Source organism: Drosophila ananassae, chromosome 2R (assembly GCF_017639315.1).
Source record: "Drosophila ananassae strain 14024-0371.13 chromosome 2R, ASM1763931v2, whole genome shotgun sequence".
Classification (NCBI taxonomy): Eukaryota; Metazoa; Arthropoda; class Insecta; order Diptera; family Drosophilidae; genus Drosophila; species Drosophila ananassae.
Genome location: NC_057928.1, coordinates 12,450,880 through 12,470,056, shown reverse-complemented (window position 1 = coordinate 12,470,056; position 19,177 = coordinate 12,450,880). Strand labels below are relative to the sequence as shown.

The following is a 19,177-nucleotide window of genomic DNA, read 5'->3' as shown; positions in this document are numbered from 1 at the left end:
AAACTCTAAAATGCAGAGCATCAGCTGCTGGCAAAAAATATTTTTGGCTGTCGCGCATTTTCAATCGCGAATTAAACGCTGCAGATGTTTTTAACTCCTGCTGGACTCGAATAGAAAACAAATCTCATCGATTATAAGTACTCGACGGCTAAAGTAAAGAAGTTTTTTTGGCTTGAATCGGTTTTGTTGTTACGATTTCGATTTGCGTTGCTGTTTTTCGTGCATTTTTTCGCAGTTCCCTTGCCCTGACACACACAAACATCACAACCAATGCCCGTGTGCAGCGTGCAAATGCGTTTGTGTGGGAAATTGTGCAAAAACCTGTGACGACAGCGCGGGGGAGTGGCAGGTGGGGGTGTGTAGAAAGAGTGTGTGTTGAAAGCGAATTCATTATTTTTTTTGCGCTCTTTTGTGCCCGCCATTAAATTAATATATTAAAGTGGCCGCTAGCTGCCGCATCATGGGCTTGATTACCTCTCCCCTGCGAGTTCAGCAGCTAAAAACCAACCAACTGCTGTTTTCGAGAGTGTAAACAAACACACACAGTGTCACACACTCATGCACACATAGATATATACATACGCAGTACGCATTATTGTAACGATCGCTGACTTCGACGCCGACGCCGACGCTGACGTCCTTCACCTTGCTGCGACTGCCCTCCGCATATTGAATTTCACATCTTTATTCCTCCATCTTTCGCCACCATCGTCGTCATCTTTTGTCTTGGCAACCTGTTCGCGGCCAGACAGGAAGTTTAGCCAAGTGCAGCCGCAGGCAGCGACGGAAGCAGTAACGCAACGCTTCGCTGCCAGCGTCGCCGCCAGCCGTCGCCGCTCAGCAGCTGCCAGATCAGTCTCCAGAAATTCGACAAAAATCCCAGATTTTCAAAAACATTGGTGAGTATTGCTTATAACAAAGGAAACAAAACAAAAACCCTTTCAAATACCCCCCGAGAAATGCCACAAATGTTAAAAAAAAAGTTAATGAATTCGTTGGTTTCGGGGTGGGATCGGTTACACTGGAAAAAATGGTGGTACTGTGTGTGTATGTGGTGATTTTTCCAGTCAGCTGTTGGAGAAATTAACGGGTTTTCCAGGGATTTTTAGGGAGCTGTTTAGGTTTTTACATAAAAGTCAATATTTATTAGATCCTGAGACCTTATTGAGTTTGTTCTCTTAAATAGTATTTATAAGAATATACATTTATATATTTATATTTATAATAATATCTTTATTTAATTTTTCTTAATATTATCTTATAGTATACATATGCGTTAAAGAAATTTTCAAAAGAACTTTAGGGATCCATTTAGGTTTCTAGATACGTGATTTCTATATCTAGTCTATTATTTTTTGACGGCCTATATGGTTTCTTTTTTTTTATTATTATTATTATTTTTTATTATTATTAATATAATGTTTAAATTCTTCTAATTGTTTTAAAGACTGTCTAAAAAATGCCTTTATTATACATATAATATAGTCTAGCTATCGAAGAATTGATTGAAAGTAAATATGTATTTTTTTTTTTATTTTTAACAGATCATAAGAATATTTTTCCTTCTAAGTATACTTTTCCCCTCATTATAATTATTATTATTATATTTTATTTATCCAAATAATACCTTTTAAATATCTTTATACATTATTTTTAAATATTATCTTATAGCTACCTCTCTTTAATAGTGTCTATTAAGTTTCCTTCACCAATTTTTTTTAGTGCACAACTAATAGCTATAGTTTGTGTAAATTACAAATGAGATAGGTACGAACAACCTGCTCTCAACTGGGCGTTGTTGTCTTTTTTGCTCTCACTGTCGCTCCCACCTCCCTCCCTCCCCGGCATCCGCCAAACAAATTCCAGTTTCCGCCCGAATAATTACTCGAAACTGTCACCGCTAAGCGTAATAACTATTATACGCCTTTTAAACGATAGACATTAGCAGCAAATATATACATATGTATGTTTAATGGACTGTGTTTCGTTTTGAGAGAATCCTCTGTGGCGAGGAGGAGACCATCGTCTGTCCCCCATATCCGTTTCATTGGAAGTCTCCATCTGCTCACCTTTATCTGAAGCATTTCTGGAACATTTCAAACCGCACTTTAAATAAACTCCACTTTGGCACGCGCCAGAGTTCAAGCCCCTCGTCTTGCCCGGTTCCTCAACCGATGTAATGACAGTCTGCTTTTTTATCATTTTTTTTAGTGAGTGCAGCTGCATAAATACAGTGGGACAACACTCATAAAAACCTCATGTTTTAAATTTTTATAATTTTTTGTTAAACAGAAAACATCCTCTGTAGTTTAAAATTCGCATCACGGCACCCCCTCTTACATTGCAAGGTGACGCAACTCGTTCACGTATTTTCCAATAAACTTGACGTCATTGGGACTGGCACCTATGTAAATATTTAAACAAATCCCTCTTGAAGCCATCTAGTGTGTGCTCAGACCCCCCTTGGAAACAGTCATAAGTTCAACAAGTTGGAGATAACTTTAACTTTGACATTTTTATGTTAAAAATAATTGAAATATTTCTTTAGAAGAGGAAGTTCTGGGAATAAGTTACTCAGAACTCGAATTTATGTGTAATTTGACATGAAAACCCCTTTATCAGTTGCAGTTTAGGGTTTTTTTTCTTTGGAAATTATTATTTAAATATGTACTTGTGATGACCTTGAGTTTCTAAAACAATAAATAGGCTTTAATAATATTTATTATTGTTATTTTCCATCTAATTAGCATATTTATGATATAAAAAAATGTTCTATAAACAATATTAAAATAAAAACTGATAATTAGCGTTATAATATAATTAGCACTTATTTTGAGGGCTAAGTAGAGCGTTTTTAGTTTCTAGTCACAAGTTAATAAAAGTCAGTTAGGATAATGAGACTATTTTGTAGATTTAATAAACTGTTTATAAGAATTTAATTTATTTATAGGGAGATCTATTATAGAGATTTAGTATTATTTTATACTAGTCTATTATTTATGATAATTTTAAGAAAAATTAGTAACTTTCTGGCACAATTTATGGCAGAATTTCTCCCGCAACTCCCCACTGTAACTACATAAGCCGTGAAATTAATATTCCATGGGCTATGCTGACCATAACTGAGGTGAACTTTTCCTTTCTAACCACTCTCCCAACCTTCTCTCAACCCTTTCCGAGTCACAACTTCCGACTGATATTACCGAACAGCCCCCGACCCAGTAACCTACAGTAACCTAACTAGCCCATGTCTGATATTCAGACCCATATGCCGTCGAGATTATTTTCAACTTTTCGGTTTGTTTTTGTGTTTTCCCAGGACATGACCTCCACAGCGGCGGGCGATGGCAGTCACAGCAGCGAGACGGCCTGGCTGGAGGATCTGCTGCGCGAGGTGCAGCTGGAGCAGTTCCTGGACCGGATACGCGATGACCTGCAGGTGACCAGGCTGGCGCACTTCGACTACGTTCTGCCCGAGGATCTGGAGCGATGTGGCTTGGGCAAGCCGGCCATCCGACGGCTCATGGAGGCGGTGCGCAAAAAGAAGGCCCACCAGTGGCGGAAGAACATCCTGTCCAAGCTGATTGGCGGCGGCAAGCAGCCCTCGTCCAAGAAACAGCAGTCCGCGTCCAAGGACGCCACTCAGGGCAACGGCACCCAGCTAACCTGCCTCATCCACGAGAAGGACATCACACTGGGCCTGAAGCTGGGCGACGGCTCCTTCGGGGTGGTGCGTCGTGGCGAGTGGAGTGCCTCCCCAGCCGGAAAAGTGATCCCGGTGGCCGTCAAGGTGCTAAAGTCCGATAATCTCACCCAGCCGGGCATCATCGATGACTTCTTCCGCGAGGTGCAGGCCATGCACGCGCTGGACCACTCGAATCTCGTACGGCTGTACGGCGTGGTGCTGTCCCAGCCCATGATGATGATAACGGAGCTGGCGGAGCGCGGCTCCCTCCTGGACACACTCCGCAAGCAGTGCCGCCACACCTCACTAACCATTATTTGGAACTGGTCGGTTCAGATCGTGACGGGCATGGCCTATCTGGAGCAGAAACGCTTCCTGCACCGAGATCTCGCCTGCCGGAACGTCCTCCTGGCTGCTGGCAACAAGATCAAGATCGGAGACTTTGGGCTAATGCGTGCTCTGCCGCAGGAGGACGACTGCTATGTGATGTCGGAGCATAAGAAGGTACCCTTCCCCTGGTGTGCACCCGAATCGCTGCGTTTTCGTCAGTTTTCGCACGCCTCCGACACTTGGATGTTTGGGGTGACGCTCTGGGAAATGTTCAGCTTTGGCGAGGATCCCTGGGTGGGTCTCAATGGCTCCCAGATCCTGCGAAAAATCGATCGCGAGGGCGAACGACTCCACCAGCCAGATGCCTGTCCTCCGGATGTCTACGCCATGATGCTGCAGTGCTGGGATAAGACACCACAAGAGCGTCCCACTTTTGCTGCTCTCAAGTGAGTCTATTGATTCTATTCGTAGTCCTTAACTGATGTTTATTTTTTGCAGAGAGTATCTTGCCAGCATGTCCCCTCCCGTGATGCGCGCCACTCGCAGCTACCACGAAACAAAGGGCCTTCAGCTCGATCCTGGCGACACGGTGGCTATCATTGATGGGCGGCAGGAACTTAAACTGATCAAGGGTCAGAATCAGCGTACCTTCGATATCGGCATCTTCCCACGGAGCTTGCTGGAGCAGCGGAAAGTGGGCGCCGCCTGCGACGTGGCCATGAGGAACAGCCTGGGCAACGGATCGTCTGCTTCTCCGTTTGGTTTCTGTTGGGGCGGAGCAGCTGCCATGGCCAACGGAGAGTCCAGGCAAGCCAAGGGTGGATCTGTGGCCTACCACAACCATGCCAAGGAGCGAAAGTCCACGTCTAGCAAGCAGTTCGCCTACAACAAGTTGGTGAACGAAGCAGCGGCGGCGGGTCTGCAGCGGCGGAATGCTGTGAAGCACAAGGGCTCGCTCGTGGGGCCACAACGGCCACCGCCACCTCAATTCCAGCAGGAGGGATTACTCATTGATATTTCCCCGTCCGCTGGGATCATGGGGGGAGCGGGCGCAGGAGGAGACAGCTCCTCCCTCCAGGTGGATAGCTCGTTTTGCATTCTAGACGCTCCCATTGACGTGCCCACTTTCGACGACAGCGGCGGTTCTAGGGAACGCTGTGCCTCGCCCACATACTTCAATGAGCAGCCGCAGTTCGAACTCGATCAGAATAACATGGCATCCACTTCCCCGGGCCGTTTGCAGCCGCCACCTTACCAGATGCCTCCCACTTACTCCAACACCATGGAATTCGCCCAGAAGCGGGATCAGAATCAACAGCTATCCACTCCAGGCAGGGAACTGGATCCCTTCGACACCAGCAACGTGGACACAGCAGTAGCTCTCTACTCGAACTACAGCCAGTCTCTGGAGATAGCTCCTCCTGCCCAAGCAGCTCCTATCTACAGCAGTCCATCCGTGCGAAAGAGTCTCTTTGGGGGACCCAATGCGAATAAGGAGAACATACCTGCCCTCGAGTCAGCAGCCATGCAGCTTAATCTGAGTAATCTATCGCTGGAGCGGCATGACACCAATATCGTCCAGCCATTAGAACCTTCCGCTGCCGCTTCTGAGAGCGTGCTGCTGGACAAATCCTTCATTGCCGAGCTAGAGAAGGACATGTACAGCAATGGCCAGACCCGGGCGCAGGAGGAGTACCAGCGCAACTCCACACAAATGTATTCCAGCAAGGACATGGTCTACAAGCAGAATCTAACGCCCCTCAAGAATGGAGTTCCCTCGAATCATTCCAGTCCCTCCTCAACCGTATCGCCCAAGCAGAACAATCTCGAGGCAGCAGCGGCAGCAGCTTCTACCCAGAGCGTGGTGAATCGGATTTGGTACGAGCAGGTGGCCACATCCTCGGAGTACTATGCCCAGCCGCCCAGGGATCAGCCGGAGGAGCAGATCTACCAGAATCATCAGCAACCATCCATGCAGCCGGAGGCCAATCACTCGTTTGTGGCCATTTCCAACCGGGTAGTGGCGCCCAAAAACAATACCTACGCCTCATCGGGCTCTCTCTACGATGCAGTGGCAGCTAGCACGGCCGGATCTACCTACTATGGCCAGGTGCCAAATGGAAGCGGAGCCGTGCTCTACGACGAAGTAGCCTCTGATGATTATCTAAGGCCGCATCGACCAGCTCCCCTGGCACCTCCGCCGCTATCCGCGCAGCAAATTCAAAGGCGAATGGAGAAGATGCGTCTGCAACAGCAGCAGCAACTGGAGGGAGCCCATCAGCTGTACGCGCCAGTGCCCTCGGACTTCGGTCGCGAGCAGGAGAAGCTCCAGCAACTGATGCAGGAACTGGGCAGCTCGGCGGTTGAGCAGGATGTGCGCAACGCCCTGCGAGCTGCCAGCGGAGATGTGGGCCTGGCCACGAGGCACTACAAGATCGATCAATTGGCGCGACTGGGCGTAGCAGCACGCCCCCAGTGCGAACAGGCCCTGCAGCAGAGCAACTGGAGCCTGGAGGTGGCCGCGGAAATGCTCCTGGCGGGTTAACTACACAAAAATCACGTATTACTAGCTCGAATATAAACGCTATATAGTTTTATGTAATTGCTGAACACGGAATGCTGCATATCTCAGCTGCACATTCTATTCATGTCTATAGTTAGCGAAACCAATATCGAAAATGATGTCTCGAATTATTGTCAAAATACTCCTAAGTGAATGCACGAATGCAAACACCTTATCAACGACTGTACAATATGTTCTATTTTATATAAGCGATCGTATAAAATTATTTTATAATTGTTATTCGATGACTATATAATTCTTACCGCTGCGAGTGTATTATTTACAGGCAGGATGTATTCGTAAGCGGAAATGGCTGCTAATTAAGTAATAATGTCAATGCATGCAACAATTAATTTGTTTTCAAATAAAATTAATTATATGTCATTGTTATAAAAGTGAGTTTTCTTTTTAAATTTTTGCGCCAAACCAGCGGATCTAAATAATACTGCTAACTGGTCTAAAAAAAAATACTAGAAGTAACAAATTGAATCTACTAACGTGAAAAATACTGCGCGACAAAAAGGCCATAAACTTAAGGCGCAAATTTCAAATTTCACAGCCATAGCTCTTCGAATCCGATTCAAAAACGGCGTACTGTTTGTGAATCAGGGAACTAATCCCCGTAGATCTTCATCAAAAGATCCTTAAATATATCAAAATTCAATTTTGGCCCCATTTTTGGCCAAAATCATGATGGTACCCCTTGGAAAAGTGCGATCAGCGCTTTTCTCGCAGTTTTTGGCAAATATCTTCGTTATTTGGAATCCGATTCAAAAACGGCGTACTGTTTGTGAATCAGGGAACTAATCCCCGTAGATCTTCATCAAAAGATCCTTAAATATATCAAAATTCAATTTTGGCCCCATTTTTGGCCAAAATCATGATGGTACCCCTTGGAAAAGTGCGATCAGCGCTTTTCTCGCAGTTTTTGGCGAATATCTTCGTTATTTCGAATCCGACTCAAAAACGGCGTACTGTTTGTGAATCAGGGAACTAATCCCCGTAGATCTGCATCAAAGGATCCTTAAATATATCAAAATTCAATTTTGGCCCCATTTTTGGCCAAAATCATGATGGTACCCCTTGGAAAAGTGCGATTAGCGCTTTTCTCGCCGTTTTTGGCGAATATCTTCGTTATTTCGAATCCGATTCAAAAACGGCGTAGTGTTTGTGAATCAGGGAACTAATCCCCGTAGATCTTCATCAAAGGATCCTTAAATATATCGAAATTCAATTTTGGCCCCATTTTTGGCCAAACTCATGATGGTACCCCTTGGAAAAGTGCGATCAGCGCTTTTCTCGCAGTTTTTGGCAAATATCTTCGTTATTTCGAATCCGATTCAAAAACGGCGTACTGTTTGTGATTCAGGGAACTAATCCCCGTAGATCTGCATCAAAGGATCCTAAAATATATCAAAATTCAATTTTGGCCCCATTTTTGACCAAAATCATGATGATACCCCTTGGAAAAGTGCGATCAGCGCTTTTCACGCCGTTCACCCCGCAGATCTGCATCAAAGGATCCTTAAATATATCAAAATTCAATTTTGGCCCCATTTTTGGCCAAAATCATGATGGTACCCCTTGGAAAAGTGCGATCAGCGCTTTTCTCGCCGTTTTTGGCGAATATCTTCGTTATTTCGAATCCGATTCAAAAACGGCGTAGTGTTTGTGAATCAGGGAACTAATCCCCGTAGATCTGCATCAAAGGATCCTAAAATATATCAAAATTCAATTTTGGCCCCATTTTTGGCCAAAATCATGATGGTACCCCTTGGAAAAGTGCGATCAGCGCTTTTCTCGCAGTTTTTGGCGAATATCTTCTTTATTTCGAATCCGATTCAAAAACGGCGTACTGTTTGCGAATCAGGGAACTAATCCCCGCAGATCTGCATCAAAGGATCCTTAAATATATCAAAATTCAATTTTGGCCCCATTTTTGGCCAAAATCATGATGGTACCCCTTGGAAAAGTACGATCAGCGCTTTTCTCGCAGTTTTTGGCGAATATCTTCGTTATTTCGAATCCGATTCAAAAACGGCGTAGTGTTTGTGAATCAGGGAACTAATCTCCGTAGATCTGCATCAAAGGATCCTTAAATATATCGAAATTCAATTTTGGCCCCATTTTTGGCCAAACTCATGAAGGTACCCCTTGGAAAAGTGCGATCAGCGCTTTTCTCGCAGTTTTTGGCAAATATCTTCGTTATTTCGAATCCGATTCAAAAACGGCGTACTGTTTGTGATTCAGGGAACTAATCCCCGTAGATCTGCATCAAAGGATCCTAAAATATATCAAAATTCCATTTTGGCCCCATTTTTGACCAAAATCATGATGATACCCCTTGGAAAAGTGCGATCAGCGCTTTTCACGCCGTTTTTGGCGAATATCTTCGTTATTTCGAATCCGATTCAAAAACGGCGTACTGTTTGTGAATCAGGGAACTAATCCCCGTAGATCTTCATCAAAGGATCCTTAAATATATCAAAATTCAATTTTGGCCCCATTTTTGGCCAAAATCATGATGGTACCCCTTGGAAAAGTACGATCAGCGCTTTTCTCGCAGTTTTTGGCAAATATCTTCGTTATTTCGAATCCGATCCGGCGTACTGTTGGTGAATCAGGGAACTAATCCCCGTAGATCTTTATCAAAAGATCCTTAAATATATCAAAATTCAATTTTGGCCCCATTTTTGGCCAAAATCATGATGGTACCCCTTGGAAAAGTGCGATCAGCGCTTTTCTCGCAGTTTTTGGCGAATATCTTCGTTATTTCGAATCCGATTCAAAAACGGCGTAGTGTTTGTGAATCAGGAAACTAATCCCCGTAGATCTTCATCTAAGGATCCTTAAATATATCGAAATTTAATTTTGGCCCCATTTTTGGCCAAAATCATGATGGAACCCCTTGGAAAATGCGATCAGCGCTTTTCTCGCAGTTTTTGGCAAATATCTTCGTTATTTCGAATCCGATTCAAAAACGGCGTACTGTTTGTGAATCAGGGAACTAATCCCCGTAGATCTTTATCAAAAGATCCTTAAATATATCAAAATTCAATTTTGGCCCCATTTTTGGCCAAAATCATGATGGTACCCCTTGGAAAAGTGCGATTAGCGCTTTTCTCGCCGTTTTTGGCGAATATCTTCGTTATTTCGAATCCGATTCAAAAACGGCGTACTGTTTGTGAATCAGGGAACTAATCCCCGTAGATCTGCATCAAAGGATCCTTAAATATATCAAAATTCAATTTTGGCCCCATTTTTGGGCAAAATCATGATGGTACCCCTTGGAAAAGTACGATCAGCGCTTTTTTCGCAGTTTTTGGCAAATATCTTCGTTATTTCGAATCCGATTCAAAAACGGCGTACTGTTTGTGAATCAGGGAACTAATCCCCGTAGATCTGCATCAAAGGATCCTTAAATATATCAAAATTCAATTTTGGCCCCATTTTTGGGCAAAATCATGATGGTACCCCTTGGAAAAGTGCGATTAGCGCTTTTCTCGCCGTTTTTGGCGAATATCTTCGTTATTTCGAATCCGATTCAAAAACGGCGTACTGTTTGTGAATCAGGGAACTAATCCCCGTAGATCTGCATCAAAGGATCCTTAAATATATCAAAATTCAATTTTGGCCCCATTTTTGGCCAAAATCATGATGGTACCCCTTGGAAAAGTGCGATCAGCGCTTTTCTCGCAGTTTTTGGCAAATATCTTCGTTATTTCGAATCCGATTCAAAAACGGCGTAGTGTTTGTGAATCAGGGAACTAATCCCCGTAGATCTTCATCAAAGGATCCTTCAAATTCTCAAAATTCAATTTTGGCCCCATTTTTGGCCAAAATCATGATGGTACCCCTTGGAAAAGTGCGATCCGCGCTTTTTTCGCAGTTTTTGGCGAATATCTTCGTTATTTCGAATCCGATTCAAAAACGGCGTACTGTTTGTGAATCAGGGAACTAATCCCCGTAGATCTTCATCAAAAGATCCTTAAAATTCTAAAATTCAATTTTGGCCCCATTTTTGGCCAAAATCATGATGGTACCCCTTGGAAAAGTGCGATCAGCGCTTTTCTCGCAGTTTTTGGCGAATATCTTTGTAATTTCGAATCCGATTCAAAAACGGCGTACTGTTTGTGAATCAGGGAACTAATCCCCATAGATCTTCATCAAAGGATCCTTCAAATTCTCAAAATTCAATTTTGGCCCCATTTTTGACCAAAATCATGATGGTACCCCTTGGAAAAGTGCGATCAGCGCTTTTCTCGCAGTTTTTGGCGAATATCTTCGTTATTTTGTATCCGATTCAAAAACGGCGTACTGTTTGTGAATCAGGGAACTAATCCCCGTAGATCTTCATCAAAAGATCCTTAAATATATCAAAATTCAATTTTGGCCCCATTTTTGGCCAAAATCATGATGGTACCCCTTGGAAAAGTGCGATCAGCGCTTTTTTCGCAGTTTTTGGCGAATATCTTCGTTATTTTGTATCCGATTCAAAAACGGCGTACTGTTTGTGAATCAGGGAACTAATCCCCGTAGATCTTCATCAAAAGATCCTTAAATATATCAAAATTCAATTTTGGCCCCATTTTTGGCCAAAATCATGATGGTACCCCTTGGAAAAGTGCGATCAGCGCTTTTCTCGCAGTTTTTGGCGAATATCTTCGTTATTTTGTATCCGATTCAAAAACGGCGGACTGTTTGTGAATCAGGGAACTAATCCCCGTAGATCTTCATCAAAAGATCCTTAAAATTCTCAAAATTCAATTTTGGCCCCATTTTTGGCCAAAATCATGATGGTACCCCTTGGAAAAGTGCGATCAGCGCTTTTCTCGCAGTTTTTGGCGAATATCTTTGTAATTTCGAATCCGATTCAAAAACGGCGTACTGTTTGTGAATCAGGGAACTAATCCCCGTAGATCTTCATCAAAAGATCCTTAAAATTCTCAAAATTCAATTTTGGCCCCATTTTTGGCCAAAATCATGATGGTACCCCTTGGAAAAGTGCGATCAGCGCTTTTTTCGCAGTTTTTGGCGAATATCTTCGTTATTTTGTATCCGATTCAAAAACGGCGTACTGTTTGTGAATCAGGGAACTAATCCCCGTAGATCTTCATCAAAAGATCCTTAAAATTCTCAAAATTCAATTTTGGCCCCATTTTTGGCCAAAATCATGATGGTACCCCTTGTAATAGGGCGATCAGCGCTTTTTTCGCAGTTTTTGGCGAATATCTTTGTAATTTCGAATCCGATTCAAAAACGGCGTACTGTTTGTGAATCAGGGAACTAATCCCCGTAGATCTTCATCAAAAGATCCTTAAAATTCTCAAAATTCAATTTTGGCCCCATTTTTGGCCAAAATCATGATGGTACCCCTTGGAAAAGTGCGATCAGCGCTTTTTTCGCAGTTTTTGGCGAATATCTTCGTTATTTTGTATCCGATTCAAAAACGGCGTACTGTTTGTGAATCAGGGAACTAATCCCCGTAGATCTTCATCAAAAGATCCTTAAAATTCTCAAAATTCATTTTTGGCCCCATTTTTGGCCAAAATCATGATGGTACCCCTTGGAAAAGTGCGATCAGCGCTTTTCTCGCAGTTTTTGGCGAATATCTTTGTAATTTCGAATCCGATTCAAAAACGGCGTACTGTTTGTGAATCAGGGAACTAATCCCCGTAGATCTTAATCAAAAGATCCTTAAAATTCTCAAAATTCAATTTTGGCCCCATTTTTGGCCAAAATCATGATGGTACCCCTTGGAAAAGTGCGATCAGCGCTTTTCTCGCAGTTTTTGGCGAATATCTTTGTAATTTAGAATACGATTCAAAAACGGCGTACTGTTTGTGAATCAGGGAACTAATCCCCGTAGATCTTCATCAAAAGATCCTTAAAATTCTCAAAATTCAATTTTGGCCCCATTTTTGGCCAAAATCATGATGGTACCCCTTGGAAAAGTGCGATCAGCGCTTTTTTCGCAGTTTTTGGCGAATATCTTCGTTATTTTGTATCCGATTCAAAAACGGCGTACTGTTTGTGAATCAGGGAACTAATCCCCGTAGATCTTCATCAAAAGATCCTTAAATATATCAAAATTCAATTTTGGCCCCATTTTTGGCCAAAATCATGATGGTACCCCTTGGAAAAGTGCGATCAGCGCTTTTCTCGCAGTTTTTGGCGAATATCTTTGTAATTTCGAATCCGATTCAAAAACGGCGTACTGTTTGTGAATCAGGGAACTAATCCCCGTAGATCTTAATCAAAAGATCCTTAAAATTCTCAAAATTCAATTTTGGCCCCATTTTTGGCCAAAATCATGATGGTACCCCTTGGAAAAGTGCGATCAGCGCTTTTCTCGCAGTTTTTGGCGAATATCTTTGTAATTTCGAATCCGATTCAAAAACGGCGTACTGTTTGTGAATCAGGGAACTAATCCCCGTAGATCTTCATCAAAAGATCCTTAAAATTCTCAAAATTCAATTTTGGCCCCATTTTTGGCCAAAATCATGATGGTACCCCTTGGAAAAGTGCGATCAGCGCTTTTTTCGCAGTTTTTGGCGAATATCTTCGTTATTTTGTATCCGATTCAAAAACGGCGTACTGTTTGTGAATCAGGGAACTAATCCCCGTAGATCTTCATCAAAAGATCCTTAAAATTCTCAAAATTCAATTTTGGCCCCATTTTTGGCCAAAATCATGATGGTACCCCTTGGAAAAGTGCGATCAGCGCTTTTCTCGCAGTTTTTGGCGAATATCTTTGTAATTTCGAATCCGATTCAAAAACGGCGTACTGTTTGAGAATCAGGGAACTAATCCCCGTAGATCTTCATCAAAAGATCCTTAAAATTCTCAAAATTCAATTTTGGCCCCATTTTTGGCCAAAATCATGATAGTACCCCTTGGAAAAGTGCGATCAGCGCTTTTCTCGCAGTTTTTGGCGAATATCTTTGTAATTTCGAATACGATTCAAAAACGGCGTACTGTTTGTGAATCAGGGAACTAATCCCCGTAGATCTTCATCAAAAGATCCTTAAAATTCTCAAAATTCAATTTTGGCCCCATTTTTGGCCAAAATCATGATGGTACCCCTTGGAAAAGTGCGATCAGCGCTTTTTTCGCAGTTTTTGGCGAATATCTTCGTTATTTTGTATCCGATTCAAAAACGGCGTACTGTTTGTGAATCAGGGAACTAATCCCCGTAGATCTTCATCAAAAGATCCTTAAAATTCTCAAAATTCAATTTTGGCCCCATTTTTGGCCAAAATCATGATGGTACCCCTTGTAATAGGGCGATCAGCGCTTTTTTCGCAGTTTTTGGCGAATATCTTCGTTATTTTGTATCCGATTCAAAAACGGCGTACTGTTTGTGAATCAGGGAACTAATCCCCGTAGATCTTCATCAAAAGATCCTTAAAATTCTCAAAATTCATTTTTGGCCCCATTTTTGGCCAAAATCATGATGGTACCCCTTGGAAAAGTGCGATCAGCGCTTTTCTCGCAGTTTTTGGCGAATATCTTTGTAATTTCGAATCCGATTCAAAAACGGCGTACTGTTTGTGAATCAGGGAACTAATCCCCGTAGATCTTCATCAAAAGATCCTTAAAATTCTCAAAATTCAATTTTGGCCCCATTTTTGGCCAAAATCATGATGGTACCCCTTGGAAAAGTGCGATCAGCGCTTTTCTCGCAGTTTTTGGCGAATATCTTCGTTATTTTGTATCCGATTCAAAAACGGCGTACTGTTTGTGAATCAGGGAACTAATCCCCGTAGATCTTCATCAAAAGATCCTTAAATATATCAAAATTCAATTTTGGCCCCATTTTTGGCCAAAATCATGATGGTACCCCTTGGAAAAGTGCGATCAGCGCTTTTCTCGCAGTTTTTGGCGAATATCTTCGTTATTTTGTATCCGATTCAAAAACGGCGGACTGTTTGTGAATCAGGGAACTAATCCCCGTAGATCTTCATCAAAAGATCCTTAAAATTCTCAAAATTCAATTTTGGCCCCATTTTGGGCCAAAATCATGATGGTACCCCTTGTAATAGGGCGATCAGCGCTTTTTTCGCAGTTTTTGGCGAATATCTTTGTAATTTCGAATCCGATTCAAAAACGGCGTACTGTTTGTGAATCAGGGAACTAATCCCCGTAGATCTTCATCAAAAGATCCTTAAAATTCTCAAAATTCAATTTTGGCCCCATTTTTGGCCAAAATCATGATGGTACCCCTTGGAAAAGTGCGATCAGCGCTTTTCTCGCAGTTTTTGGCGAATATCTTCGTTATTTTGTATCCGATTCAAAAACGGCGTACTGTTTGTGAATCAGGGAACTAATCCCCGTAGATCTTCATCAAAAGATCCTTAAATATATCAAAATTCAATTTTGGCCCCATTTTTGGCCAAAATCATGATGGTACCCCTTGGAAAAGTGCGATCAGCGCTTTTCTCGCAGTTTTTGGCGAATATCTTTGTAATTTCGAATCCGATTCAAAAACGGCGTACTGTTTGTGAATCAGGGAACTAATCCCCGTAGATCTTCATCAAAAGATCCTTAAAATTCTCAAAATTCAATTTTGGCCCCATTTTTGGCCAAAATCATGATGGTACCCCTTGGAAAAGTGCGATCAGCGCTTTTCTCGCAGTTTTTGGCGAATGTCTTTGTAATTTCGAATCCGATTCAAAAACGGCGTACTGTTTGTGAATCAGGGAACTAATCCCCGTAGATCTTCATCAAAAGATCCTTAAAATTCTCAAAATTCAATTTTGGCCCCATTTTTGGCCAAAATCATGATGGTACCCCTTGTAAAAGGGCGATCAGCGCTTTTTTCGCAGTTTTTGGCGAATATCTTTGTAATTTCGAATCCGATTCAAAAACGGCGTACTGTTTGTGAATCAGGGAACTAATCCCCGTAGATCCCTGACGTCACAGACTTTTGTGGCTGAAAATTTTTCAATTTTTGGCCGCTACCAGGCTCGAAGTACTAGGCGAACAGAAATGGCCAGTAGGTGGATCTCGATTTTTCAAACTGTTTTTTGTGAATATCTCGGCCATTTCGCATCCAATCCTGGATTGAGATGGCTCAAAAAATGCGGAAAAAGAGTCTCCACCTGCCTGGCTAAAAAGTATTGGTATTGGCCAAGTTAACACCGTGGGAAAAATGTTTTTGGCCAAACATTTTATTTTTTATTAGTTCCCTAGCTTATATCTCGGGCAATCCATAACCGATTTAAAAAAAAAATCCCATTTCGGAGTCAGGACTTTAAGGTCCTTCGAACTGCATCAAAAGTTTTTGCAACAAAGGACGTTTTATCCTTGAATTCAAACAAAATCAAATGTATTTAGAATTCACTGTCGGGAAAATTTTTGTTCGAGGACACGAAGGATATACTGGTGGGGATCGAAGGATATTAACGTCCTGATCTCAAAATGGTAGCCTGCTTCCAGATCGGTAGGGAAACAGCCGAGATATACATAATCGAATAAACAGGAACTTATAAAAATATTTGTTTTTGGCCAATTTTAATTTCCCCCCGGTGTTAACCTGGCTAAGACCAGATTGTGTTGGCCACTCGATGCGCCTTATTTTTGCGCATTTTATGACCTATCACGATCCTGGATTGGAAGCGAAATGGCCGAGATATTCACAAAAAACTGTTTCAGAAAATAGAATCCACCTACTGGCCATTTCTGTTCGCCTAGTACTCCGAGCCTGGTGGCGGCCCAAAATTTAAAAATTTTCAACCAAAAAAGTCTGTGACGTCACGGAATCGGCTGCGATCTGTGACGTCACCACTTGGTGGTGTCTTGGCTAGTCTGGGTTGTGTCTTGGTTAACCGCTTACAGTGACCGGTTCACCGGTTGATATTTAAATTTCGCGGGGCGGGGAACTATTTGTGAATTTGAAAATTTGAAAAAGCCCGGGTAGGCGCGGGCGGGATCTATTTTTGAATTTGAATTCAAATGTAACAGATGGGAAGGTGGATCCTGTGTGGAACATATGTGGATCCTTTAGCCAAGACACCCCCCAGTGTGACGTCACATGTAGAGGCTCAATCCGTGACGTCACAGACTTTTGTGGCTGAAAATTTTTCAATTTTTGGCCGCTACCAGGCTCGAAGTACTAGGCGAACAGAAATGGCCAGTAGGTGGATCTCGATTTTTCAAACTGTTTTTTGTGAATATCTCGGCCATTTCGCATCCAATCCTGGATTGAGATGGCTCAAAAAATGCGGAAAAAGAGTCTCCACCTGCCTGGCTAAAAAGTATTGGTATTGGCCAAGTTAACACCGTGGGAAAAATGTTTTTGGCCAAACATTTTATTTTTTATTAGTTCCCTAGCTTATATCTCGGGCAATCCATAACCGATTTTAAAAAAAAATCCCATTTCGGAGTCAGGACTTTAAGGTCCTTCGAACTGCATCAAAAGTTTTTGCAACAAAGGACGTTTTATCCTTGAATTCAAACAAAATCAAATGTATTTAGAATTCACTGTCGGGAAAATTTTTGTTCGAGGACACGAAGGATATACTGGTGGGGATCGAAGGATATTAACGTCCTGATCTCAAAATGGTAGCCTGCTTCCAGATCGGTAGGGAAACAGCCGAGATATACATAATCGAATAAACAGGAACTTATAAAAATATTTGTTTTTGGCCAATTTTAATTTCCCCCCGGTGTTAACCTGGCTAAGACCAGATTGTGTTGGCCACTCGATGCGCCTTATTTTTGCGCATTTTATGACCTATCACGATCCTGGATTGGAAGCGAAATGGCCGAGATATTCACAAAAAACTGTTTCAGAAAATAGAATCCACCTACTGGCCATTTCTGTTCGCCTAGTACTCCGAGCCTGGTGGCGGCCCAAAATTTAAAAGTTTTCAACCAAAAAAGTCTGTGACGTCACGGAATCGGCTGCTATCTGTGACGTCACCACTTGGTGGTGTCTTGGCTAGTCTGGGTTGTGTCTTGGTTAACCGCTTACAGTGACCGGTTCACCGGTTGATATTTAAATTTCGCGGGGCGGGGAACTATTTGTGAATTTGAAAATTTGAAAAAGCCCGGGTAGGCGCGGGCGGGATCTATTTTTGAATTTGAATTCAAATGTAACAGATGGGAAGGTGGATCCTGTGTGGAACATATGTGGATCCTTTAGCCAAGACACCCCCCAGTGTGACGTCACATGTAGAGGCTCAGTCCGTGACGTCACAGACTTTTGTGGCTGAAAATTTTTCAATTTTTGGCCGCTACCAGGCTCGAAGTACTAGGCGAACAGAAATGGCCAGTAGGTGGATCTCGATTTTTCAAACTGTTTTTTGGGAATATCTCGGCCATTTCGCATCCAATCCTGGATTGAGATGGCTCAAAAAATGCGGAAAAAGAGTCTCCACCTGCCTGGCTAAAAAGTATTGGTATTGGCCAAGTTAACACCGTGGGAAAAATGTTTTTGGCCAAACATTTTATTTTTTATTAGTTCCCTAGCTTATATCTCGGGCAATCCATAACCGATTTTAAAAAAAAATCCCATTTCGGAGTCAGGACTTTAAGGTCCTTCGAACTGCATCAAAAGTTTTTGCAACAAAGGACGTTTTATCCTTGAATTCAAACAAAATCAAATGTATTTAGAATTCACTGTCGGGAAAATTTTTGTTCGAGGACACGAAGGATATTTTGGTGGGGATCGAAGGATATTAACGTCCTGATCTCAAAATGGTAGCCTGCTTCCAGATCGGTAGGGAAACAGCCGAGATATACATAATCGAATAAACAGGAACTTATAAAAATATTTGTTTTTGGCCAATTTTAATTTCCTCCCGGTGTTAACTTGGCTAAGACCAGATTGTGTTGGCCACTCGATGCGCCTTATTTTTGCGCATTTTATGACCTATCACGATCCTGGATTGGAAGCGAAATGGCCGAGATATTCACAAAAAACTGTTTTAGAAAATAGAATCCACCTACTGGCCATTTCTGTTCGCCTAGTACTCCGAGCCTGGTGGCGGCCCAAAATTGAAAAATTTTCAACCAAAAAAGTCTGTGACGTCACGGAATCGGCTGCGATCTGTGACGTCACCAGTTGGTGGTGTCTTGGCTAGTCTGGGTTGTGTCTTGGTTAACCGCTTAAAGTGACCGGTTTACCGGTTGATATTTAAATTTCGCGGGGGCGGCCAACTATTTTTGAATTTGAAAAAGCCCGGGTAGGCGAGGGCGGGATCTATTTTTGAATTTGAATTCAAATGTAACGGATCGGAAGGTGGATCCTGTGTGGAACATATGTGGATCCTTTAGCCAAGACACCCCCCAGTGTGACGTCACATGTAGAGGCTCAATCCGTGACGTCACAGACTTTTGTGGCTGAAAATTTTTCAATTTTTGGCCGCTACCAGGCTCGAAGTACTAGGCGAACAGAAATGGCCAGTAGGTGGATCTCGATTTTTCAAACTGTTTTTTGTGAATATCTCGGCCATTTCGCATCCAATCCTGGATTGAGATGGCTCAAAAAATGCGGAAAAAGAGTCTCCACCTGCCTGGCTAAAAAGTATTGGTATTGGCCAAGTTAACACCGTGGGAAAAATGTTTTTGGCCAAACATTTTATTTTTTATTA

At 42.5% G+C, this 19,177-nt stretch overlaps 1 protein-coding gene across 2 annotated transcripts; it reads left to right on the top strand.

Annotated features, from left to right (window-relative positions):
* Positions 1 to 22: 22 nt before the first annotated feature.
* On the top strand, positions 23 to 6,973 carry LOC6493422. 2 transcript variants are annotated; one of them, XM_014908890.3, is made up of 3 exons: positions 23 to 899; positions 3,320 to 4,461; positions 4,514 to 6,973. In XM_014908890.3, exons 2-3 carry the CDS (start codon positions 3,323 to 3,325, stop codon positions 6,558 to 6,560), a joined length of 3,186 nt encoding a protein of 1,061 aa, XP_014764376.1. In that variant the 5' UTR covers positions 23 to 899; positions 3,320 to 3,322; the 3' UTR covers positions 6,561 to 6,973. The 2 variants fall into 2 exon arrangements, with proteins under 2 accessions (XP_014764376.1, XP_001957717.3); XM_001957681.4 differs by lacking the exon at positions 23 to 899 and having other exon boundaries at positions 3,251 to 4,461.
* The last annotated feature ends 12,204 nt before the right edge of the window (positions 6,974 to 19,177 follow it).